Source organism: Trachinotus anak, unplaced genomic scaffold (genome assembly GCF_046630095.1).
Source record: "Trachinotus anak isolate AG129_WGS33_773 ecotype Australia unplaced genomic scaffold, CSIRO_AGI_Tana_v1 ptg000028l, whole genome shotgun sequence".
Classification (NCBI taxonomy): Eukaryota; Metazoa; Chordata; class Actinopteri; order Carangiformes; family Carangidae; genus Trachinotus; species Trachinotus anak.
This window is the reverse complement of record NW_027273879.1, coordinates 10,337,665-10,363,934: the sequence shown is the minus strand read 5'-3', so window position 1 is coordinate 10,363,934 and position 26,270 is coordinate 10,337,665. Positions and strand designations below refer to the sequence as shown.

The window sequence follows — 26,270 nt, the reverse complement described above, 5'->3', positions numbered from 1 at the left end:
TTACCTTCTATTGTAAAGACATGGGAAGTCTAAACACTCCATATCTGTCATTTAGCTGATGTTTACACTCAGTGACTTACAGTGGGTGAAACTGTAGAACAATCTTCTGTCATTCCTCACCAACCAAAATTACAAGCAGACAACTCAATGTCTCAGTGTCCTGGAAAACACACTGTAGCCATAAAATCACCATGAGACAAAGAAATACCAGGACAAGAAATATGGGAGGACTAAAATACTGAGTGATGTTTTAAAGAGCAGCGAAACTGGAGAGGAGATTGGCTTTGTTGGGGAGGAACTGATGTCATGCTCTTCTTCATCACCAAGTGATGAATCAGTTGGCATGAGGAAAGCAGAAGCTGACCTCCAGGTTCCCCAATTTTAAGATGCAGCACAGACCTATTAAAGGGTCAGTTCACCCAAATTGGAATAAATATTTTCTCACTTACAGTACCCCTGATGATCTGTCTGTCTCTAATACACAGCAGATGAGAGCTAGATTTTGTGCCACTCAAATCATTTAAAAGTTGTATCTAAGTCACAGTTAGAGGATAAGCCTGGCTATATTCTATTATTTTCTGAATACCAAAACAAAGCGCTTTCACTGTAACTCCTGTAAAGTTTTTTGATGGTCTATGGTGCAGAGAAATAAGATACTATATATCTGGCTTTGGCTACACAGTAAGATTGTGTTTTTCGTTGTCATGGAACTTTTTGACAGTAAAAAAAATATACAATATCATGACACTCATCCTTTGGGTCACACAAACGGATGGATGGAACAATTTGCGCAAAGTATATTCACAGCTTCAAAAATGAAATATTGCTGCATCATTTCAGTGGTCAGTATTCTGAGGCCTTGCAAATGAACTCAAATGAACCCAGAATCAGCTCTTGTAGCACCTCGGCTAACTCACCTTGAGCTCCTGCTTAATGGCTCACTGTCTGCACCTCTGCATTTACATATCTTCTTTGCACAGTGGAAACATTCTGGAGCGCTTTGATTTACAGCTCAGTGGCGCTTTACTGCTCGCTTTTGTTTACTGTACGACCCTGGGCTGGTGTTCAGGAATGCAGAACAGGAGGGGACGCCACACGGTCGAGGCCATCTTTCAAACCATCTTCACAATCCTCCATTTCACCCAAATTTTTCTTTTTTATACGTGATGCTTGTGTAAACACATCCCGGGCAAATTAGCACCATCTGGCACCGGTGGATATTGTACATGGCAGAATACCAGGAGACACGCTCGTTTAATAGAAACAAGTTTAATTCTGTAAAAAGTTATAAAATGAATATTGTACAAAAATAAAGTTTGCCGAGAGCTTTGGTTCTGTAACACAAAACAAGTGAGACGACATGACAGGTTTTTTTTTTTTTTTCCTTTCACAGAGGTGTTAACACAATAAGGAGTGAAAACAAATGCAATCCTTTCTTCTAATATTAACACTGAGGATTCCTTCGCATCTTTACCTTTTGCTCGTTTACCTTTGCATCAAAACTGGAGGACTAATTGCCAAGGAACAGTTGAGCAAACAGTCATGAGGATGAGAGGGCAAGTGGTCACAGTTTACACACTTTAATGTATGGTACTGAGGAGTGGCAAGGCGCTCTGAGGCTTCTGGGAAGTCTCCGAACTGCACATTCTCATCTGGAAAGGCTTATGCACAAATCAGTTGTTAAAGGGGAAGATGATCCAATTGATGAGGTATGCTGTGATAAAAGCTAGAGTTTTTTTTTTTCCTCTCTGTGTAGTGTTTGGCCTAAATTCAGCTTGATGCAGTGGATTTGTTCTGTGTGCAAAGGGATTACACAGTAAAGCTGGCTTGCTTGCTGCTGGGTGGGCACAGATACCTTGGTCCCTAATCCGTGCGAACATCAAGACCTACCCGTGGGCTCTCTTTGTTCCACTTAAAACGATCCCCTCGAAGGGTCTCGATGGGCACAGCAACATGCTTTCAAAGAGCCTCCTGTTTTCCTGTATATATGCTCCTGCTATAGTTCGGGAATAAACATGGCGAAACAAGTTATTACACGTAGCAAGCGTGCTGAGCCAACCCATCGTCTTTTGTTGAAACGTCTAGTCTCAGATATTTCCTTCGGCTTCCTGATGACAGCCGCTACAGTAGCGAGATCTTCCTTAAACTGCCTTCACCAAAATGCCTTTGCCAGCGGGGATATTTGGTTAAGACTCATGTTAGAGGATCACTTTCAAATCCCCTTTCAAGGAGCAAGACCCGTCTGTCAGAGCCCAGACAGAAACACAGGCAGTCCCGTGAACTTTAAAGCCTATTGGGACAGTAACCACTGCAAAGCCTTTGCTCAGACTTGGTGCAAGGCCAGAGTGAGGTTTCGGGTAACGTTCACTGATAGGCAGGTATTCTAGCAGCTTCTGCGCTCTGTGACTCAAAGGATAGATCCTCAAAGGCACCTACAGATCCTCAGAGAGACATCTACTCTCTTTTAGATTTCAACTCAAAAGACATGACGGCTCCTGTTTGGAGTGACATTAAAACTCTTCTGGATTACTAATTTGAAAATAGCTTTGAAAATAAACAGCAGCAAATAGTCATTTGCTTCCTTGTAAACATACAGTAAAAATGCTGTCATAGCTGGATCAGTCTGTACCCAGGTGCTGTGAGGAGAGAGCAACATCTGAAGTCCCCTGACTTAGCGTGGTCACATTAATGAAAATGAGGTGAATTGCCAAAAAACAAATCGACCCTGCCGTCCCTCAAAACACTCCAAAATAACAGATCACTTCTATCGAAAAAATCTTCTATTGGTCCCCTCCACTGTGTCTCTTTCTACAGTCCCTTGACTTGATAGCTAAAGATGTTTTTTTTTTTTTTTGTTTTTTTTTTTTGTTTTTTTTTCTTGGACTCATGAACTGAGAAATCCTGGAATCTAAGTGAAGCCATTAAGCATATTTAGGATGTGTGTGTGTGAGTGTAGAGCAGTTGTGGATCGCCTCGTAAGATTTTGCATGAGAAAATGCTTCACTTTGGCACCATCCAGGACAAACAAAGCTTTTAAATAAATAAGAAAAACGACAATGTCTTTCATAAAATGGATTGAAATAAATAACAATAAGTTAATTCCATCTTAATAAATATACCTCTTACACACACGTGTCTTTATATATATATACGTATATATATATATATATATATGATTGGATTTTACGTAGATGTCTTTGCTGAACCCCGGTATGGTATTTCTCATCACTTGGCTCTGAATGTAAATGTCAACGACCAGACTATGCAGTGGAAGTGATTTAGACCGCAGCTGAATATACTCCTCAAATCTCTGCGTTCGTCTGCACTCTTAGGAGCCAGCTATGGAAAAAGTGATGTTCCTGGGAAAATGAATTCTTCCAGAAAAAAAACAAGCCGACAAAAGTTTTTCTTCACTCTCACCTTTTTAGACAGGTTTGCGTAAATTGAAGTGTAACAGTATTGATTCTTCCGCCAATTGCTGCACACTTGCTGCATGTGTCTGAGTGAACCGTCAAATACTGGTCAAAGGCTCTGGAGGATTGAGTGTGACCTGTCAAAGTTAAATGTACAGTCTACTGACGGTACGCTTCCCCTTTGACCTCATATGCCCATTTCCAACAGCGATCCCTCCCTTTGCAGTACCAGCATGTAAAGGTGATCCTTAGTTCACTGTTGCCGGATGATGTCCGTCATTTTGTCACGTCCATGTGACCTCCTCAGACACAGCCACACTTCCTGGCAGAATGCTTCTTCAGTGTGTGATACACCACATTGTCATCCAAGAAAGATAAGTCATCGTCGAATGCGATTGGTCGACAGCAGGTGCGAGAGGGCGTGTCCTTGTCCAGCTTCTTGTTGTGGGTGAGGTTGTTCAGGATCTTGTCATAGTTGGTCTCCGCCTCCACGCAGGGGCCGCTGCAGTACCGGAAGATCAGCTCCTCTTTAGTCTGGTAGCCCAGCCCCAAGTCCGTCACGTTGAGATGGACCTCCTTCAGCAAGCAGCCTCGACTCTGCACCGATATCCTCTCCCTCCCCTTCTCGCCTCGGCCTCCTTTACCGCCCCGGCTTCCCCCTCGCCCCCGACCCCGCCTCCTGTCGCCATGTCCTCTCCCCTCGCCTCTCGTGCCTCCTGTGTTTGCTGCTCCCCTCTGTCTCTGCTCCCTCCGTCCCCTGGAGCCCCCATTGGGCTCTGACGATCTCCGGAGTCTGCCAATGGTAGCCTCGATAAAGTCCATTACATCATCAAACTGATCTGGATAGGGACCTGTGATGTCATCTGGAAGACACAGAAGGAACAGATTCACAGATTCAAAAAAAAAAAGATGGTATGAAAATAATAACGTCACCACTGACATGGACACTTTCTGAAATGACACCTAGACCACACTCAGCAACATGCTGATCTAACATTTACTGCTTTCAAAGGATACACTCTACGCGCAGATAAGATAAAGCTGTGAAGATGGTGGTGCGTCAACAAGAAGCGCCTTTGCTCTCCACAGAGCTGGATACTATAATATAATTTTGCCCTTGTGCTTTACACGCTTGTACAGTGACAAAACTTTAAAAGTCCATGTGGGGGGAAAAAAAGAATGGTATGAAAACACTGCACAAGTCTCAGCTAAAGAAAAACTAAACATGTACATATACATTTAAGTTCCTTATGAAGGTGGCAAAATCATGTCATTTTATTTATGGGTGGATAAATATGTAAGGTATACAAATACAAACAGTTGGCCTAGTTCTGTCTAATGGTGAGGGAAAAAAAAAGATTTCCACCTACCAACACCTCTAAAGAGTGCAAAAACAACAACTTGCCATTTACAGACGGTTATGTGGCGGACTGTTTCTTGGCTTGGAGCAGTAACTTTCTGTCTCTTGCTTGTCTGGAAACTGCTCATCCATATATTTCACTGACAGATAAGACAGTGGTATCGATCTTTTCATCTAACTCTCTGCCAGAAAGTGAATGAGTGTGTTTCCCAAAATGCTCCTTTAAATACACACACACAGAACTCAATAAATGCACTTCTGCCAATTCAGTTCAACAAACCACTTAGACCGAGGTACCATTTGTACAGAAAAGAATGATACACATTGTTGTTGACTGTACATGCTCATGGTCTGTCTGCCAGCACAAATGCAGACAATGCCAATAAATACTGAGAAATGTGCAGATCAGAAACGGTGCATGCTGATTTATAGATTAGTGTCAGGCGGAGGAATGCGGAGAGGAGTCCAGAGTTGTTCGTATGGACGTGCAGGTGCCCTGCCTTCACTCCCTCTGGGATGGCTCTTGGGAGGATGAGTTGGAGGCTGAAGGTCAGAGGGTGTTGTCAAGTCCATTTTGAGATTTGCTCTAGCCAGAAAGACAGGAAATATCTACATCTGTAGTGATGGGATGTGGGTTTTGCATTGATAACATGACCAGCATTTCAACACACATTGCTGCCTTCATCCATCTCATAGAGTCATTAAAGGTTTTTCAGGACTTTCATGCAGCAGTTTCCTGCATTGATCCGGGAGGCACAGACCAATTAAACCACCAAGAGAAATGCAGTGGGACATTGTTTTCCAGTCAAATGTTTGATGGATCTAATTTTAGAATGCAGAGATTTCAAAGGCCAGATAAAAAGAAATCATACACTTTGAGTCATTTAGGTGGAGCAGACTGTATTCGGCTTTAAACTCAAAACATGCACCAGCACAGCTCTCCACCATCTGCTACGAGGAGCGACGAAGGGCTGACTGAAAGCCTTGGACCCTCCTTTGTTACACGTTGATTCTATTACAAAGACGCGCTGCTCCTACTCCAACGCCTGCAGGTCTGGCAATGATAAACTATGTATGAAGATCATGAAGACATATTGTTCTGAAATGAATCAATTGCCCCAACTCGAATTACATTGCCTGCATGCGTGTGTGAGTGCATGGCTGCGTGTCGTCATGTTGCGTGTGTGTCGTGGAGTCGGAGCGGCAGGGTGCGATGTCTGGCAGGTGGTGTTGTGGTTAACGCGGCCTCTCTATTGCAGTGTCACCTAACTCTCCCCTCCTACCTGCTCCTCTGGCAGGGCAGAAGAACAGGCCATCTGATCTGCCTGCGCTCCACAGCTGAGTGGGCCGCCGCTTGTGTATCAGGTGAGCCAGGGCCAATCTGTTTAGACACACCTGCCCTTTGATTTAGACACCTCCTATTGTATGTCAACTGACAGGCAGGGTGGCTACAGTGTGCACCTGCTGACAGACTGGACTGGTGGCAGGAAATGGAGTGATTCATGATGCACGTTGTGCCATCATTTCGCAGAGTTCATATTTATTTCTCACCAGCACGATTGTTCGCCCAAATATTACCATATCAGAGTCCACTTGTGCAACTGTTGTTGTAGAACCCCCCCGTCGTTTTCTGACTTTACGTGCAAAAACCAAAGATCAATCCCCTCTTGGGGCTACAGTGTTGTTTACACTGTTAGTGCATAGTTAACTGTCTTGGGTTACACAGCAGATCAGTGATGTCACCATGGTCCAAACAGAATATGAGGTGGCAGCACAAACATTTGTCTAAATGTTCCATTCCTTATCTAGTTCTTGGCAGCGTTTACATCTGTGTGAAGATGATACAGTGTCACATTGATCCAAACAAAATAAATTCCTGCCCACTGTTGCTGTTAAAATGAACATAAACACAGAACTCTCGCTTGATGCCTCAAACTTTCCGGCGTTGTCAGGCCTCTGCCTTGAAAATTCCTGGGACCTGGTTCACACTGCCATCTCTAAAACATGCCATGATTTCTGACTTTTGGCCAGACGGGTCTCTGAGCCGCAGAGAGGCACAGGTGAACATAAACAAAAGGAGGAGGGGAAAAAAGGTGAGAGTGACCTCTGCTTGGAATTGGAACCATTCATACTTCTATTCATGTTGCTGGCTTGTTTTGACATCAGTATGATGTAACCCACAGCAGCAATAAAACACAAATTAAGATCTTCCATCTGATAACCTGCCTGTCTGAGAGCCTTATCAATGTAGGACTCTCCACTGGTGGCTCAGCCCACTGGATATCACTTTACATGCTGTTTCTCAAGTGTAATTACTCAAGAAAGGCCAAATTACTTGGCCAGCAAACCAGCTGTATAAGATTCATGTCTGAATTGCCCCCGGTTTAAAAAGCAACCTAAAGCATGAGCTGTATGTGCTGCCCACTACTCAAATCACACAGATGCAAATGAGAGGAAAAGATGTCAGATTCCACTTCTCCCTTTGCATTTGAATGGTCACTTGCATGTTGTTTAATGGTGTTTGCACAAGCAGCACAGATCTATAACGTAACCTCCATGTAGGCCAATTATCCACCATTCAAATGACTATCACGGTATTTGTACATCACAAAAGATTTTGTCAAAACATGCCGTGTGCCTTACATTGATTCTCCATAGAGATCTCCTGCAGGTTGTGGTCTTCACGCTGGAACGCTGGCTCTTCGTCCTCCACAGACAGGGACACAGAATCACTGTAGCTTCTGGGGAAGTAAGTCCTCTTGGCTGGCTGAGTGTTTTGGTAGAGAGGCCGTGTAGCAACAGAGCTCAGGAGCAACAAACACGTGGCCAAAACATCCCATAACTTCATCTTAGACTCAGTTCCTATGAAGAAAGCTGCAAAAAAAAAAAAAAAAAAGTGTGACATTTTGTTTGAAATAGAGACATCAAACAAACTACAAAAAAAATGGCAATAAAAGAAAAAAAAATCTAAACACACTCAGAATGCAGGCCAACTTTTGTTTATAATGAAGCCAGCAAAGTGTTGTAGCCAGCCCTACCCTGACTCAGTCTATATTAATAACTATGTGCCATCATGTCAAGAGATTATGATTCACATTTTGTCTCTGTCTCACAGTGGGGTTTGCTGTGTGTATGAACATCAGAGTAAACCTACCACAGAGTTTTGATTAAAGGAACGATAATGGGGAAAACAGCCTTTAATGCACTTGATAATGTCAAGATACGCACAAAATATAGAACAAAAAAACAAACACAAAAAAACAAACAAAAACATGCGTAAATTTGTGCGTAAAAGTACCAAATTCCTTTAAAATTACAAACACTTGTGATTAACCCGCAGCCTGCTATTTATTTATTCTCTGCTGATGGTCAGACCTATCAGGATTATGAGATGATACATTCCTGTTGTTGTGATATCAGGAGGGTGCGTCTCACACACACACACACACACACACACACACAAAATGCGTTGGTTAAAGCACGCACCAAAGCGTGTTGGCAGCGATAGCCTAAATAATGGTGTGAGTTGGCCAGATGGCGATCCCCAAAGCTTACGTGACTCCGTCTAATGGCATGTTGAGTCTGCAGTAAACCTAAACAGCCATGCATGAATAAATACTGGGCTAAACATGCTATGCAAAAAGTCCTAACAACTGTCTTCACACAAGCACAAGTTGCATTTCTCATTTCGGTTTGCTATTTCAACGAAAAATAACTAAAGAGGAGCGTGTGGGTCTTTTGCGCACAGATAATCTAAGGATATGAATTCTAAAAAAAAAAAAAAATGACAGTGCTTCCCTTACCTTAAATATGGCCCATGCAGACCTGAAACTTGCTTGGCTGTTAGTGTCAAAATCCAAACAGAAAACGCGACTCATTTAGTGTCCCAAGCTGATTCAGATGCGAGAAATCGTTGAAAACACCCACGATCCAAAAAAAATTTCCTTGAAACGATTTCAAATTCAGTTTGTGTCCAAATAGAACAAAAGCTGAAATACCGCACCAGGTGCGTTTTCACATACTCCGATCCAGCGCACCGACCAAACCATGCGCCTCTCCACACTTTGGAGTCCAAAGGTAGGTGTTGAAGAGAGCCGACCAAGTGCCACTGCGCCTTCACGGGGTACAGTTGCAGTCGCTGATTAATTGGATGCTACGTTTCCACGTTGGAAATCCGAGAGAGATCCACCATCTCCGACTGAAAGGAGTCCAATGAAGACATCAGCGTCTCCGGCGCATAAGCGAGGCGCAAAAGGTGCGCAATATCTGTTTCCCAGAGTGCAACAAGCTCTTGTCTGCCTCTTGACAAAAACAGTAAAAAGCGCCGCTACATCCAGAACCGCGTTAGAAAATCATAGTCGACAACATTTTACAATATCTTGACACAGTAAACAACACAGATGAGGGTATTTATTCTCCATTTTCTCCGGGTCAGGTAGTGTCTATGCAGCACGAAGCGTTTCCACACGCGTTGTCCTCATACTGGACTGAGGCAGGACAGATGTCTGCGCATAACACCGCACCGGGCGCGGAGGGCTGTTTGGAGAGATTTATAGTTAAGTGCGCTCTGACGTTTGGGGGCAGTTGGTGTCCGCCCCTCTTTTATAGATCCCTGCAAGAGCAAACAGTGAATAACAGAGGTCCACATATCCCTCCAAACCACCCCTGGAGCCCCGTTTGGAGGAGCGCAGTTTTCAGATGTCTTGGGGATTATGTCACACATCCTGATGTCCTCGGATTAGATTTCAGTATGCGGAATGCGATTTGGAGATGTTCTGTTGCGATGCATGTTTCTAACCTGATCTCCGCGCTCTGTGCGCACCGGTGTCAAGTTCCATCCGATGGCTACACACATCTCAAATTTAAGAGACCCACTTCACTTGCTATTTACTAGAACATATTTGTTAATGCGCAAGGCGAGTCGGCTATTTATGGCGCAGTGCACACTTTGATTTGCTGTATTAGCCTATATGTAGGCATTTGCACCGTGCGCCATTGCATACAAACGCTCATGCACAACTTGGATCATCTGGTCATTCAATCAGCAGTTTCACGTCAAGGTGAGCCCGGGGCAACAGCGCAACACACACGCACACACACACACACACCACAAAAGCGGGACTGGGAGGCAGCTAAGATGTGGCACCCGAGAAAGCCTTTCCATCACCCTTCATGATTTACAAGCTACACCCGCCTTTCATCTTCTGCAAAACTTCATTCCACAAGTTACCCACGTCCTTTAAGAAGTAAAGTCATTTAGCCTTCACTGCCAGAAGAGAGTGGCTCCCTCCAACAACTCAACACTTGCTTTCCCAAGAAGCAATTCTGGTTTTAATTTAACACATGAAATGCTGCTAAATAATGGCTGTTCAATAAAAGGATGGAAATCCCAGCACTGACACGTTAAATCCATACTGACTTGCCTGTTATTCACTGCTATTAAAGCTCATATTTGTTTGCTCGTGGCCTGAAACTTCTTGTCAATACATGTTTTCTTTCAAGCTTTTCTGTATGCCCTACCCATCCTTAAAGAGTCTGCATGACACTGAGCCAAGTCTTCATTGTATGGATTCCTTCCTGTCATGTTCTCACAGGGTTTGACTGTATAGACGACTATTCATGTTTTATTTTGTCAGGATACACCCCTGTCAATCCATATAACTTGTTTTCGTTGGAACTTGATGATAACCTAGTCCCTCATTTCACAGAGCCTAATTATTTTTACACAATGACACAGATTTGATTTGAATAATGATGAGTGTTTTACAGTTTCCTGTCATTCCTCTCCCACTCTACATTGGGACTATATAACAAACGTTTTGGAATAGAGATGCTCTAATGTACACAGGTGGTATTTTTCATATTCATTTTCATATTATTGACATAACTCGACAGAATCATTTGGCATATTTAAGTTTTCCACACCGACTGAAGCCACTGTTTACCTCTGATATTGAGATATGACTTAGATGTAATGTCCATGAGCTGTTCTGTCACAACTGAAACTGAGCCCAGTCCCTGTGATTTAGGTGTTGCAGCGATCCTTCACATCAGCAGTCATAATTCTCCCTGCCCTCTAGATCGCTGAATCATCACACTAGTTCAGGGTAAGCACCAACAAAGTGGACACAGAGCAGTCCAGCTATGGTTGTACCACAATCACTCAACCTATTTGTACTACTGAAATATATTAAAATTTTTTAAAATGTGGTTCAACAAAAATATTAAACTGTTCTGCAACCTCAGACGTTCCCCTGCCAGAGCATGCTGGGGTAGCATCCAGGCTCCCATTAGTCCGAACGGGAATAAGCATGTAAAGAGAAAAAGTGAAAGGAAATCTGTGTTTATATAAACAAGCTGAAATGCATGAATGTTATGTGAATGGGCATTAAGTGGATTATAATAAAAGACAGAGTCACTTGAAGGCAGAGCCGGTGTGGTCAGAGCTCTGTGTGGTTCTTCAAGGTTATTTAAAGTTCAACCAAGAAATCCAGAGTCATGTGGATTTCCTGTACTCAGCTATGTTCAGTGTCAAATTTACCTTCATATCACCTTCATTGAAAACTAATTGATACAGAACAGAATTACACTCATCACATGTTCTATTCTTTCTTATTCATGTGTTTTATCTATCAAACCCTTATACAATAACTACAGTATTTAGTGTATATATCAAATATACTAGAATGTGAAAAGATGTAATATTTCTAATAAGATAATTATAATACAGCACCTATCTAAGGCTACGTATGGAACGCATCACTATATATACATATATACATAGATTTTGAATACAATATATACTAGCAGCACTGTATAATATATACATATATACTATACTGCATTCACTATATTCCACTGTACATTAAAACCATATTATTCAGTCTGTGTTATTATTACTGTAGGTCTCATCCATGGAAAATCACTTTGATTGCATTTGTAAAGGAATATCACAAAGTTTGTTTTACTGAAACAATTAATTAACTGATAATCACTTAATTTTTTTAAGGCAAAAATACTTCAAATTCACGGGCTCCTGCTTCTGTTCTGGTTCCATATGTGAATATTTGCTGGATTTCTGTGACTCTCCTCAGTCCTCGTGACAGTTTCTTTCTAATGACAATTAGTTGCGCATCATAAAATGTATTAAGTTAATGACTGGTTAACAGTAGCAGATTTCACATATGTTTTTACATGTCGGTGCATAAGACATCTCAGGCTGGTGTAGGACACAGCCTGCTCAGACAGAGGTCGTATTGTTTATTGATATCTGCAGCACTGTCACCAACGGATTCCTCTGTGACCCTCCTCTGTCTCATACAGACAGAGCTGTGAAGATAATGGTCACCCAAAATAGACCAATCTTAGAGACATCCTTTATGAGAAAGCGCTGCACAGACTAGAGGCGTCATATGTCCCCTGAGCTGAATACTTGAGTGACTATAATAAATATTAATTTGTTTGGAGGAGAAACATGAGTAAGCCGACCGAATCACCACCACGTGGGGTGTGAGGAAGAGGCTCGTCATCCTCGCAGAGAGGGCCTTTCTTTTCATTATTTGGGCCACTGATGGGACAGTCAGCTCAATTTTTGAAGTCGAGGCTCCACAGAGAGAAATAACAGTGACTCCCTGCAGAGTTTATATGACCATATAACAACACTCACACAAACATCCCAGACCGCTGCAGCTGTTTTAGTTTAATATAGAATTATAAAAAATAATATGAAGCATAATATGAAGCAAATGTCTCACTTGGCTAATCGTTTTTCTTTCTCCAGATGTTTTTGGGGTATCCCGTCTCCATGTGTGTTATATTCCTCGATAATGACTTGTTTTGCTTGACTCATTGTATTTAAAGTCATATTGATATGATATCAACTGGCAACCCATTCATGTTGTGCGTCACTGTTTCATGTAACATCTGTCAGCCAGTTTCACACGTTTGATTCCAACTTAATGTCTTCTTTGATGAATTGCAGCGCACAATGCACAAAGACGACAAACAACTGACACATTAATTTAGAGCATTATAGTGGTTTGGATGATTGGTGTTGTGAAATTCCACTCTGACCGACAATCACGACTTGAACATGAGTAAGATGAATACAACTTAATCGGTAGTTTCCTGGTCTGTTTTGTTGAAAAATCTCATTCAATACTAAGGCCCAGTTACAACAATAGATTAATGGATGTCTAACAGCAGCAGATCGTGCTGCGCTCTCCCCTCTGAGGCTAATGTTTCTGTGCAGACATGCCAATGACTGGGTCACATTAAGGCAGCATGCACAGTGCAGGTTGGTGGTGTTGGTGTGGGACACAGTTTGCTTGCACATGTTGGGCCAGTTGGTACAGAGTGATACAGTACAGTACATGGATAATGTTGCCATGAACATATTGCTGCTCATGGCCAAAGAGGACAATGTTTGTATTGAGAAAACTCCACCTGGATAATACATTGTCAAAAGCACACATCATATGAAAAGGCCTAGAAAAATGAAAATGACTTTGGTTTAGTGAACACCAACACTCTGCACAGTTCCCTTTGAAAAAGCAGCAGGAACTTTGTGTAGTTATTGTAGCTACTGAGTGAAATTAGACCATGACCCCCATGATATATTTCTAGTATATCGCTGAACTCTTACTTAAAGGAAAGCAAACAACAAGTCAGATACACTGCACTGAAGGGGCATAAAGTATATGTGGTAGACAACAAACAGTTCCAGTAAAGTGCAAGGGGGCTCGTGCCGTGTTGTACATAGTTGATTTTGTTTAGGATTTTAGTATTTGACAGTGGTGGAATGTAAATTTACTCAATCAGAAGTGCAGGTTGTCTGCCAGAGTGAGCTCAGCTGTCAGTGGGCACCGGCTCCAGCCCCGGATCACCCTTGGCACAGAGATTGAGGGACAGAGCGCAAGTAGTCAGGGCAGATAGGCTACTGAAGGATTCACATAGCTTTCAGCTGATCCATTAGGACATGCTACAATTCAGCTATGGCCCGCTGCCAAATGCCCAGCCATTGTGACACTCAGTACAGTATTTCCATCTGTTTCGCTCATTGCTCAAACATTTTAGTATTAGTATTTGTTGGCATCATTCACACATAGATTGTATGCGTGCAAAAATATGTGCTTAGCATGAGTATGTCTGTGTGTGTGTAACTGTGCGTGTGTGCGAGTGTGTGTAAATGAGATCACTTGGTACTATCAAAGTGCAGCAGGACTATGACACTCTTATAAATAGAAGGGAGGAAGTAAGGAAGGTTAAATCTCTCAGACACAGTTACTAAAAGTGTAGGGGGAGCCATTTAAAACCCCACATGTCCTTTCAGACCCATTTCACTATATATATTTACATTATGTTCATTTTGTGGTGCTCTGCTTCCATACAGTGTGGATGGTAGACTGATGTCAGCAGAGTAACTCAGCTCAACTTCATGGTCTGATTTGAAAAGTCATAAAGTTAAAAGAACTGTTTTGCACTGAGTGTAAAAGCTACATGGGGGTTTGGCCTATACATAGTCTGCTATAGCTGCATGCAGTGTGAACAGCTTATTATTGGTCAAGGGTGAATTATCACCCCATGAGCAAATGGGAATCCAGTAAGCTCTGTCCTACGGACCACTGGAAATGATGAATTCAAGGTCCTTCGAGTGGAGGAGAGTGCTGTGAAAATTAATAATAATACAACTCCTGGCTTTTTTTTGACGATTCAAAAATAACTTATGTTGGATTTGGGGAATATATTTCCCTGAGTATGAAGGGCTGGACAGGTGGGAAACATAGATGAACTCTCTGAGATACACTCGGGACACCTTGGCTACTGCCCAAATCCTGAAAACCTCCAGGAGTGCCTGTCTTCAGCTGTCTGCATGACAAAAGATGCATTGAAAAAAAGGAGGGAAATGTATGTGTGTATTGTGTGTTGGATGGTGGGCCATATGCCCAAACATACACGCAGAACTTTGCCTATAAACACAGCACGGGTGCCTGCAGTGAGACTGATAGTGTTGCTCGATTATTTGAATTCAGTCGTGAATCATCCCTCACTGCCTTCCCTCGACAGCCTGTAATCCTGAGCGCTGATATCTACCTGCTGTGACTTTGACCCCTGACTTTCGGCAGCTGTCAGTGGAGCCCCTCTTCGAAGAGGGGACCAGCACTCCTCCCCAAGGTGGCACAGTGTCAAGCTCTATGCTGGCTTTACAGTTTTCAGCATTCAAAGAGCGTCCGCCAGGGCCTTCTAGGACCGTGTTACTAAACAAACACGGCTGGCTAAGTGCTGATCACAACCGCTGGGAAAGATGAAAAGCTACATGGGAAAGGGACACTATTACGTAGCTTGTTGTCCATTTGTTTTGTGTATCTGGATTGGTTTACAGATTTGAACTGAGCTATTTTGATTACAACCTCTAGCCTTGAAGGCTGCTCGCTGGACAGCTCTGCTAAAAGTGTGGTGCATATGAAGCAAGGTCTTGACTTTCACAAAGCTTCCTTGTCTCCAATGTAACAAGGTCACACTAATTGGAGGAGGAAGTGTTGAGGATGTCTTTGGGAAGGAGCGGCAGGGTAAGAGAGTGTTAGCAGAGAGGGTGGGATCCTGTTTCTGCTCTGGTTCCCTGTTCTAATCCAGCCTGGTATGTGTTGAGATCAGAGCAGGTCCCTTTCACTGCAGCCATCCGGTGGCTGTGCAGTGAGACTTGCTAAGTCCATATTTCCTCCACTGCTGCGCAATCATTGAAGAAAGCACTAGACGACAGCCTGGCGCAGGCTCGCCGCGGGAGCCAGGTTCACTGAGGGGAACTTTAAATGAAGTGACCCAACAGAAAGAGTCTCACAGTCCATTTCAGGTCTTAACCCCTGAGAAACATGGCACTGGACAGCTGTGTGTTCCCCTTGATGTATTTATGTCAGTCGCTTGCATAAATACACTGTGACACACATACACATTCACACTCATACATGTGGACCTGTGAGTCACAGTGCACACTCACCAAGGCGCGCACACACAGACACACACACACACACACACACACACACACACACACACACAGGCATAAGCACATGCATATCATGCTCCCTGTCAGTAATACCCAGAGGATATTATATCTCTCTCAGCAGACTGGACAGTTGATCAGAGCAGCATGGCCACGTGGTCACTTTGATGTAAATCACGTACCGCAGTCACCTTGAGAAGTGCTTGAAATGTAAATATGAGAGACTCTTGCTCTCAGATGAATCAGTTGATAAACAGGCTCACACCTGATTCATACACAGCCTTTCCTTTGTTTATTCTTCTTTGTACAATGATTCTATGCATTAATAGGGCAATGTTAAGGAGCGCTTATTTTAAAATTATACCACTATAACAAACTGCAACCTCAACCACAAATATTGTTACAAATTGACATTTTTCATTATATATACTGGAAATAACCAGATGCTTCTTCCACAGATCCAGGTTGGAAATACACTGCAATAGCTGAGCATAATTTATGAATTGTGCATAAGTGAGTTTGGGATTCTTATTCTCCAAACTCGTTGCAATCTGGTTACAGGTGGTCAGGTGCCGCTTTAATGTAACCGTTTCCATTAAACAGATTGACTCCGGCACTCCAGGCAAAGGTTATAATCCTGCATTGTACTGTAATGTTTACAAACACACACACAAAGTTACACACACTCCAGTGCTGCAAGCTGTCTTCACACAAATGAACACCTCCATGTGTAGAACATGGCTGTCACACCGCTAGTGTTAGAAGTTCAGGTTCTTAACCAGGGCCACCCATGTTCAAATGTATAAACTCCTGGTGCTGCCAGGCGGCCTAAATCCATTACGGACAGATGTGGATGAAAGAGGGGTGAACTTCTCCAGCCCTGAGAAATATGACTCATGATTATGCTAAACAGGATGTGGTGTTTCATATATGTGTTTCATATTTCACTACTATTTAATTAAATTACCACTTCAACACTTTACAGACTGGAGTATCAGGAAAGTTAGCACATATTGTTACTCGTCATACCTCAGATAAACACTTCCCACTTGGTCTTGTAATGAAAAGAAAGGTGAAGGAAAAAACCTTGAACTTTGCTTCATGGATAGCACATAACAAGTGGCTTACAATAACAAACAGAACAGAGCTTACATGGAGACAATTGGATGTAATGCCACGATAATCTAATCAGTTCAGTTGGGAGTAGAGGTTATGGGAAAGTAGACATGCAGTGTTAAATTCCTCCCAAGGTCAAATAAATTAGTCATAGCTACTGGTTGTATAGGTGGATCCTTGGATCCCAGATTGAATCCACTGTAATGTAACATCAGATATGATCTAATGAAACAGCATACTTTAACCTTGGTGGATATTGTATCTTATTAAAACAGAGAGTAAACATGCCTGTTTGACTCCAAGACAAACCCCTTTAAGAACCTGACATTAATCTGTACACTATTTAGCCACAGTGGTGAACCTCTGTAGGTGTGTCCGATTTTACAGGGATTACTGGCAACACAGTAGAGTATGAACTGCTGATTACGAACACACAATTAGGAAAAGGGATGCTGGGATAATCGTGTGTGTTATCATGTTTATCAGATAACAGAGGTCAGGTTTATTCGGTAATCACAAAGGTGATAGGTAGCTCCAAGGTCAAGAATGATTTATAACAAATAAAGTGAGTCATTCATGGTGGAGAGAAAGTTTCAGACTCTTGTCGTGAGTTGTTTTGAGTCAAACTGATGGCTGAAGAATCTGGAGACATACACTTGGGTTCATAGATCAAGGTTCAGGTGTCAGATGTTGAATTGCTTCAAGGCGTATTTTTGTCTTGGCTCTAAAAAGAAAATGTTTTTTTCAGTCAAGTTCATAAAACACATTTAAATGTAAATTTAATAATCATACATCATATCATCATACTTTGGATTCCTGAAATGTAAACTAAAGGCAGTGATGAGAAACCAGTCCACTCAGAGGTTGGTGAGACACATGACAACACATGAACTTTACAATGACTGTAACAAGATAATCTGGCCTCATATCACACATCACTCCCATTCCAAGACACTTTATCAGTTTAAGGCCGAGCCTGAAAACACTACAGCTGTCTTTTTGACCTGTGACAGGCGATCTGACTGCAGGTTAGGATGCTGAGTCGGTTCATGTTACTAACAATTGGCATGTGCGAGTTTGTGTGCAGAATCACCAGCAACAACGTTGACGCGCTGAAACAGCTGAGAACACTATGGATGAACAACAGCGTCATGAATGGATGTGACGGATAGATAGATCAGATATATGGACACATGTATGGCCAGACAGGTGATAGCTAGATAGATAGATAGAGGGCAGACAGTTACAAATAAAGATACTACGTGAATTCCACAATATAGCAGAGTGTGTGAAAACAGAAAATAATAGAGTTCTGTAAATATGAAAGGTTGCAAAATAAAAAAAATATTTCAGTTTCTGTTTGGCCAGATCAGTGTTGCATGCTTTGTGGTATATTATAGGTCAGCTGAGAGGTCAATTATCCAGCTCTTACTGAGGATCAACACACTCATACATTCCTTAAGAACTGTTTTTCTGCTCTTTAAAAAACACTGTTTTCTCCAGGGGGACAAGGGCGCAGGGGGCAAAGCTTTGGAAAGAGATGATGATCATATTTCCAATACATTTCTTCGGAGAACAGAAGAACTTTGGTACCTGTCACAAGCGTAAAACAGAGAGGTGTCAAAAGTGAAACATGATCGGCATATCTGACAAAGGGGAAACTGCTGTGAGGGATCACTTCAGAGAGAGACAGAGCCGGGTCCCCACAGCAGATGGGAGCTTTATCGTTGTGGCCGGAGGCGGAGGGAGCCAAAGGAGAGAGACGCGAGACCACAAAAAAGGTTGGCGACGTGGCTGGACTGTGACACATGTCCCACTGTGGCGGGGGATTTTACTCACCTGGCCTTTGGTGTGTCATCATGTTACCAGTCCTGTCATGAGCCTCCACCCTGTCCGCCTGCACTGTATTGTTCTGTACTGCATGTGGACAAGGGGACAAAAGAGGACAGATAATGAAAAAGAGAGTAAGTTAGGCAGTGGGAGTGAGCCACAGTTTTGCCTATTGTTAATGCTGTATCTTCTTTTTTTTTTCAACGATACTAAAGTGAGGGATGAAGCTGATCAAAGGGGTGTATATGATTGCTATGGTGGGTGTAGAGGGTCATTAGTTGGTAAGGCAGTGAGAGTGAATAGAGTGGGAGGTCTGAGTTGCCATGTAGGAGGAAGATGATGGTGCAGATGAAGAAGCTCATCAACGGTGATATCATACCTCATGTAGATCTTGAAAAGACACACCTGAGGACTGAATACCACCACCTGGACCGTGTTGTTATATCATCCAATGTCTGTCACCATCTGTCTCATTCAGCGTAGCTACACACTAAATCTTCCGCTTGTATGTAGGACATCAAGACATTTCATAGCTTCAATGACAGCTTTTGTGACACTTTCACACGATGCAGGAGAAAGAGAGAGAAAGGGAGAGAGAGTGTGTGATGATCCGAGTGGAAGAGAGTCCCTATCTAATCATAACAAACCCCAGATGTGCAAAATAAGCAATAGCTAAAGCTAGTTTTACTGTGTTGAGTCCTATTTACACATTTACTAGCACTGTGTAGAAGGTTACAACAGCTGACCAGATACACTGTAAAGGTTTCAGCAAATGGAAACCATAATACACATAATTTACAAAGAGTGGCATATACGTCAAGTTTAAATATGACCATCTTTTGACTGAGGTATTCATAATATAAACAAACTCTGTAACAAGGATATAAAAGTAACACTTAGAAATATGAGCCACTTGCAGCCCAGAAATGAGTAAGACAGTGCCAAGGACCTCCACGTCAAATACCTTTGTAATGGAGCTGTTTTTCTAAAAAGGACCATGCACACACACATGCACATACTTTTGTATGATAAAGTGGACCTTGAGGTTCTTTACAGGGAGAGTGAGAGAGAGCTGTGCTCCAGCCTGCTGGAGGTGCTACGAGATCAAGAACAGTCCACCCCCAGGTGGTAAAACTAAGCATTCAGGGGTGAGAGGTCACAGACACCGGAGTGGTCACACACGTGTCAGAACACTATTTACAACTGGAGAGGCCCACCTCAGACCACCTACGACTGCTCTTCCACTACAATACTGTACATTTGCAGGAGGTGCTGTGTCCCAAGATCCACTAGGTGGTGATACAGCTCCATATACACTTGCTCTTTATTGTGACATCCTGACATCAATGACTCTTATCATCAGTCAAGTGGTAATATATCTGCAATATGTCTGAACTCTGATCCTCTTGTATATAATCAAAAAACCATGAAGAGATGAGAGAACACACAGACATTCCTTTGCAGTTGAAATGAAACCATACATGTGGTTGGATACAGATTCAAATACATAAGTGGCCATGCATGTGAGTGCATAACTATGTCCTTAATTTGAACCGGGTACATAACCTTTGGGCTCTTGTTCAAGGTCACAAGTAAGTTCAGGTCAAAGTCAGAGCACAGCTAACAGTATTGGAATGCATACTGGTTGTCTCGAGCAATGAGGCAGACTTACTAAATTTATTTTTCAAATATTTAAAATAGAACAAAACTCTATATGCAATATGAGAGCATCATCTCTTACTGCAGTGCCATGAATATCTTTTGATCTATGATCTGTATCCGGTGATGATACACAATTACACTCGCCAAAGTCTTCAGTACCATGTTTGGGGGAAAAGATGTGGTGCTCGCTATAGAAGCAAACAGAGTAGATGACTTGCATGGAACTTACAAACGCCAACAATGGCCTTAAAAATGTAATTAGATTTACTCAATTAGATGAATTTTGGTCTATTAAATTAAATAGAATTGAAATATGAAATTAAAGTGAAATTAATCAAATCAGAAGGAAAATTTAGTTAATTTATTTTTGTAATTAGTTACATTAAATGATATGAACTCAACTTGGGTAGGTTTGATTCAGTTAAATTAAGTTTGGTGTAATCAATTAAATTTAATACAATTTAGCCAATTCAATTAACTTGTATTGGTTTAATTGAGTTGAATTAAGTTGAATGAAATTAATTAAATTAAATGTACTCAAATTAAACTGAGTGTGTTAAGTTAAGTTCAAATAAAATTTAAATGAAATAAAATGTACTCAATTAAAAATAATTTTACTCTATTACATTAAATAGAGTGGGTTCAACTGGGTTAATTTCTGGGTTACATTGAGTGAAACTTATTTAATTAAAATAATGTAATCATTTAAATTAAATGTAAATACATTTATTAAATTAAATTAATAACTCAATTAAAGTGCTGTTTAACTGAAAATTAAATGAAATTGATTAAATGAAATAAATAAAACTGAGTTCATGTATTTTGACATAAGCTTAATTAAATTAGCTTTTCTCAATCAAATTAAGTTGGTCAAATTGAGTTAAATAAAGTGAAATAAATTAAATTCACTGAATTAATTAATTAGAGTGAAATTCATTTAGTAAAGTAAATAAAACTGAGCTAAATTTTAAGAAATTCTGTCAAAGCATTCCTAAGATATTGCATTCACAAGAATGGAGCAGACTTGAGGTCATTGTGAACGCTTCATCCTTAAATCCAAGTGAATGCATGTGAGAGATATTGTGTTCATGTGAATGGGAGAGACAACCCAAAACCACATGGCTGTCACTGCAGCAGAGTAATAGTTTAAGTGTTCCACTCTGGCAAGGGGTGTGTATGATTTTTAATGCTTAAGGATGAAAAGTCAGCATGTCGCCCTCTGGTGGTTACAAGCGAATGTCAGAATAAAGTAGGTGACCATAAATGAAAATGTAAAATGTCATTACATACATTCAACAATTTAATTTAATCTACACTGATCAGTTTTTCAGTGTGATTTCTAATAAAATTCTAAAATGTGCTGATGATCAGTCAAAGTGGTGGTAAGGTGGTGCAGTGGTTAACACTATACAATACAGAGACATGCACATTAGGTTAAATGGTGGGTCTATAGATGTGAATGTGAGCGTACCTGGTTGTGATAGACTGGCGACCTGTCAACGGTCTGCCCTGCACTTGCCCAGTGTCAGCTGGGATTGACTCCAGCCGCCCTGCGACCCTAGAAGGATAAGCAGTATGGCAAATGGTTGGATGAAAATGAGAAAAGAGCAAGTAAGAGTAAGGTGTGTTTCTATTTATAGTACGGCCTCAGTACTGTCATTTAAATAACTAACATGAACAGAGAGAGAAGCCTGTCCTAGGCCACGCACTGTTTTGGAGATTCATATAGTACAGAACAATGGAGTATGAGGTACACTGCATATTATTGCTGTATTACCATTGCCACTCATACACAACGGCAAGTACAGCGGGGTCATGGGGGGCCTTGGTACAAATAAATCTGAATGAAACAATACCACAGCAATAAAGAACAGGAAGAGGAAGAGGATGTGGAGCAAATGTATCATCAAGAGGAAATAGTAAGGTGTGCCAAAACCCTTTTAAACTATGAAGGAATAATGACTGAACTGCAAAAGTGTGAGGTGAAGCAAGCTTAGTGTTTGGCATCATGATTCATTACTGGGGCGACCTCTGATGAGCTGTCATCACCTCAGTTTCTCCACACATATCCTCCAGGTATGATAACTACAAGTCTTCAACATATTGTATCAGACTGAAAATTTTGTCTTGTCAACGGCTGATACAGAACAGTATACAGAATATTTTCCCACATCATTATTGTTATTCTTACATCTGACTGAAGGGACCTCTTTTAGACCGGTTTCAACAAAACTGGCCATTTTTAAGCCTAATGTAAGTGTTTTCATCATGAAGTGGTTTGCATAGCTGCATTGTTGAAATATATACCATAGAATTCTGATGAGCCATATGATCTTCAATGTAAATGTCATAGAGTAAAGAAGCAACAGCCATGATTCATTAATGTCTCAGTAAAGCTCTTTAGCGGCCTTTGACACTGTTCACTGTGTCACCGAGGTTGGCTTTCTTGATAATCTCTCATTCCTGTGAGTTGCTGTGCCACTAGCTACAACTAAATCTGTAGTAATCCATATAGACAAGTCTGCAGGAGCCTTTAATATAAGTGAGTAGTTGATCCTCTGTGCCATTAAATAATACTTTTTTCCTAATGGCTGCCCTGGATTCAGAGTGTACCTCTAACCACCCTCTGCCTCACTGTTGCCACTGCTGAGACACTTACATAACATGGAAAAAATAATCAATATAAAATGAACAAGAGCGAACTGTGAAGGTGACTAGTCATTGATCTACCACTTGTCACCTGATGGAGTCAGAAAAGGTCACCTTTGAATGGAATTGAAGTCCTGACACCAATCAGGAACTCAGTGACCTGTGAGCACAGTTTAAATGCAAATCACAAATCAGAGTAACTGTGGTATTAATTTTGAATTCAAAATTGATGTGAAGGGAAATTATCCCATTTTGTAAATCTCAGCTTGCATGTTTCAAATCTGGGGAAACTAGCCCCAGGCAAGTATATGATGGAGAAGAGAAAGTAAAGACAAAGAAATTAGTACATTGTAAAATTTGTAAAACATAGTAAACACTGGTTAGGAATAAACTGTTATATTAACTAACAAGTGTAAACTGGAAGGAGCTTAAATGCTTGCGAGTTCCCAAGCCCATTCTCCACCAGACAATGCCTGACGCAGATGCCAAAAACAATCCACTGACATTCTAAGTGTTCAAATACCCACTGGACATCTCACTGTCATGGCTCATTAAAGGCTTTTTTTTCCCCTTTTCTCTGCTTCCATATCTTTATGCCTCTTGTCTACTTTTGCCAGAGCAGCTTGCATCTCTGAAATATGAAATTCATTTGTGAATGTATATTATTTCTTATATTTATTTGCATTTCAATTCATTTCAATTTTATTTTTTAAAGATGCATTTACAGTCCTTACATACATAAATGTGAAACTTTTTTTTTTTTGTATTTACTAAAAAAAGCTTACTTATACACTTCACTTCAGAAAGGCCTCCAGTAGATATTAGAACTGTGATGATGGAGCCAAAGCACAACCAGCACCACATCCAGTGAACCACTAGGTATTCCTGCAATCCCTGTGTGTGGGATTGCTATGAACATCATGGGATCTCAGCCTCAAGACATCTATGGCCACATCAGATCTAGGTAAGCTTAGACCACACCTCCCAAGGTCAGAAACAATTCATAAATGCATCACTTAAATAACAATCAATATTGACTGGGAAGCCAACCTCTGGTGGCTGGAAGCAGTGCCCGAGGAAGCTTGGCCTAACTGTTAAGTTCAAATGAACTAAAATGCCATCTAGTCCCTGAGGGGAGTAACAAGGGCAAGGCAACAAGATGCACTTCATCCGCAGTTTTGTTTTGTAAAATCCCCTCTTCCCTCTGCAGGAGCTGACAAAAATATTGACCTAAGTGGACTGAACTGGGTAAAAATGTCTCTAGAGAATCCTTGACAGTGACAAATTGGGTCAAGAAATCCTTTGTAAATTTATCAGCTCTAAAAGCAACATGAGGGTACAGAGGTTTGTATTATAACAACTGTGTTAGTGATAAAAAATCTGACTTTATGAATTTCAGCCCTTGGGCTATGCCCAAACTCTTTAGGAAAAAGATTAGGGTAAACATATATTTCAGATTTGAAATATTGCAGTCATTAATAAAAAGGATTTTGAGTGGTAATTCCAGTACTTGTAGACTCAATACTGCTACGTTTGACAATGTTTAGGAAACACCACTGCCTTTAAATTTATAACATTTACAACCTATATAATAAAATATTTAAATTAACTTCTAACTTATGCAAATGCTTATGGTATGTGGTTCACTATGATTCAGTGTGCAAACATTTATACAATCCAGATTTGTTATAATTCTCAAACTCATCTCTTAAACCTTGAATCAGTAAAGCAATTATGATGACATTTAACATCATCTCTTAACACTGACCTACTGTTTGGTCATTTATCTAATGAGAAACTCTTTAGCTTACCTTATCAAATAACAAGTAGGTAACCACATGTAAGTAAATAGCAAAAATCTATGTTTTTTTGTTGTTGTTGTTTAGAGTAATAGCACATCTCATACTGCTGCAGTTCAGTATTTACAGTTATAATCATTTACCGCTGGGGGGGGGCTTCACTATTCTCTGAGGAGCACTCCTTATGTGACCTTGTCATGATTATGACCGTTTAACACCTTTCTCTTAGATGGTTTTCAGATGTGTACTCATGCATAACATGATCTTGTATATATATGCTTGTGGGCCCATAGATCCTCTTGTAGTGTGTCTTTTTTTTCTGTAGACCATTGCTTGTCACTAAAGTCCCTTAAGGGCAGAGTAATTCTCAACTACTAGTTCTTTTTTTTCTTCTTCATTGAAACTTATTTTGTGGGATGCATTTGTCCTTTTCACACATGACAGCGAGTGTCTGAGGTGACAGACCATTTTGACAGTAATTGGATGGTTGATTGTTGTGGTGGGGTCACCTCAGGCAAAAGAAGCAAACAAACAGCACCCTCATCCACTCCTCCAGCCTGACTAAAACAACTGACATTAGTATGTATTCATGTATGGCCATCTCAGCTCTTGTGGAGCCACAAGTATTACCATCTTACTTAACTGTGATGCACCATTTGGCACAATTGCCCCTCTGGTTCACATGGGGACCTCTTCACATCCTCTTCTCAGTAATTGAACTGTCTTTCTCCAGGCTGCAGAATAGTCAGACAAAGTGGTGTTACAACACAGTTTCCCACATGGTTCTATCCTGTGACCACAGCATGTCAATATTGACTGTATTGATAATGTGCACAATACAATCCATTACATAGATGTAATAATATATTCCCTCTATGTGTAATGCAATGCAAACATAAAAATACCCTAAAAACTACGACAAAGTGACGTCAACTCCTGTCTCAACAAAAATGAAATATTGTGCAAGTTTCAATTAGGTGATCATCATTGTTGGACTGTGGTAGTAGAATGAATTAAATTGCACATTCATCATTGAGTTTGTCTTGGAATATTTTTTTTGTCTCTTCTAATGAAATATACAGAACTACTGAAAGCCCTCTTTGTCTGAGCTACATGCAGAAAACAGTTAAGCCTTGTACCCATGGTGCTAAAAGCCCGCCCAGTGAATCAGCTGGTCATCACAACCTTGTCGTTAAACCCAGAAAACGCTTGAACCAGACCCAACAAAACTACACATGACCTAGAAAAAAAAAAATCAACAAAAAAGCAACAAATAACTAACATCTGCATCCCTGTGTGATACTATGTCAGAATTCATTATAGTGAAATTCCCTTGGAAGTGCAGTGACCCATAAGTGTAAAGGCTTATCCTCCTCTTGCTAGATGGTATCCAAGCTGAATCTTCACAGAGAAAACCCATTTTGTAAGTCTCTGCATCGTCTGAC

General features: G+C 41.1%; 1 protein-coding gene and 1 long non-coding RNA gene across 3 annotated transcripts in view; both read right to left on the bottom strand.

The window, feature by feature from the left end:
• Positions 1-27: 27 nt before the first annotated feature.
• Positions 28-9,611, bottom strand: gdnfa (glial cell derived neurotrophic factor a). Its single transcript, XM_071465464.1, has 3 exons — positions 8,577-9,611; positions 7,417-7,647; positions 28-4,276 (listed from the first exon to the last, which is right to left on the bottom strand). Exons 2-3 carry the CDS (start codon positions 7,619-7,621, stop codon positions 3,717-3,719), a joined length of 765 nt encoding a protein of 254 aa, XP_071321565.1. The 5' UTR covers positions 7,622-7,647; positions 8,577-9,611; the 3' UTR covers positions 28-3,716.
• A 6,422-nt stretch (positions 9,612-16,033) lies between these two features.
• The window catches only part of LOC139611872 (uncharacterized), a 30,674-nt gene continuing 20,437 nt past the window's right edge, over positions 16,034-26,270 (bottom strand). Inside the window, exons 3-7 of one of the 2 annotated variants that reach the window (XR_011686370.1) lie at positions 25,464-25,559; positions 21,849-21,935; positions 19,095-19,271; positions 18,725-18,802; positions 16,034-17,609 (exon numbers count right to left, since the gene is read on the bottom strand). This is a non-coding gene — a long non-coding RNA (uncharacterized lncRNA). The remainder of the gene's footprint in view (positions 17,610-18,724; positions 18,803-19,094; positions 19,272-21,848; positions 21,936-25,463; positions 25,560-26,270) is intronic. The other variant, XR_011686369.1, reaches the window with a different exon arrangement.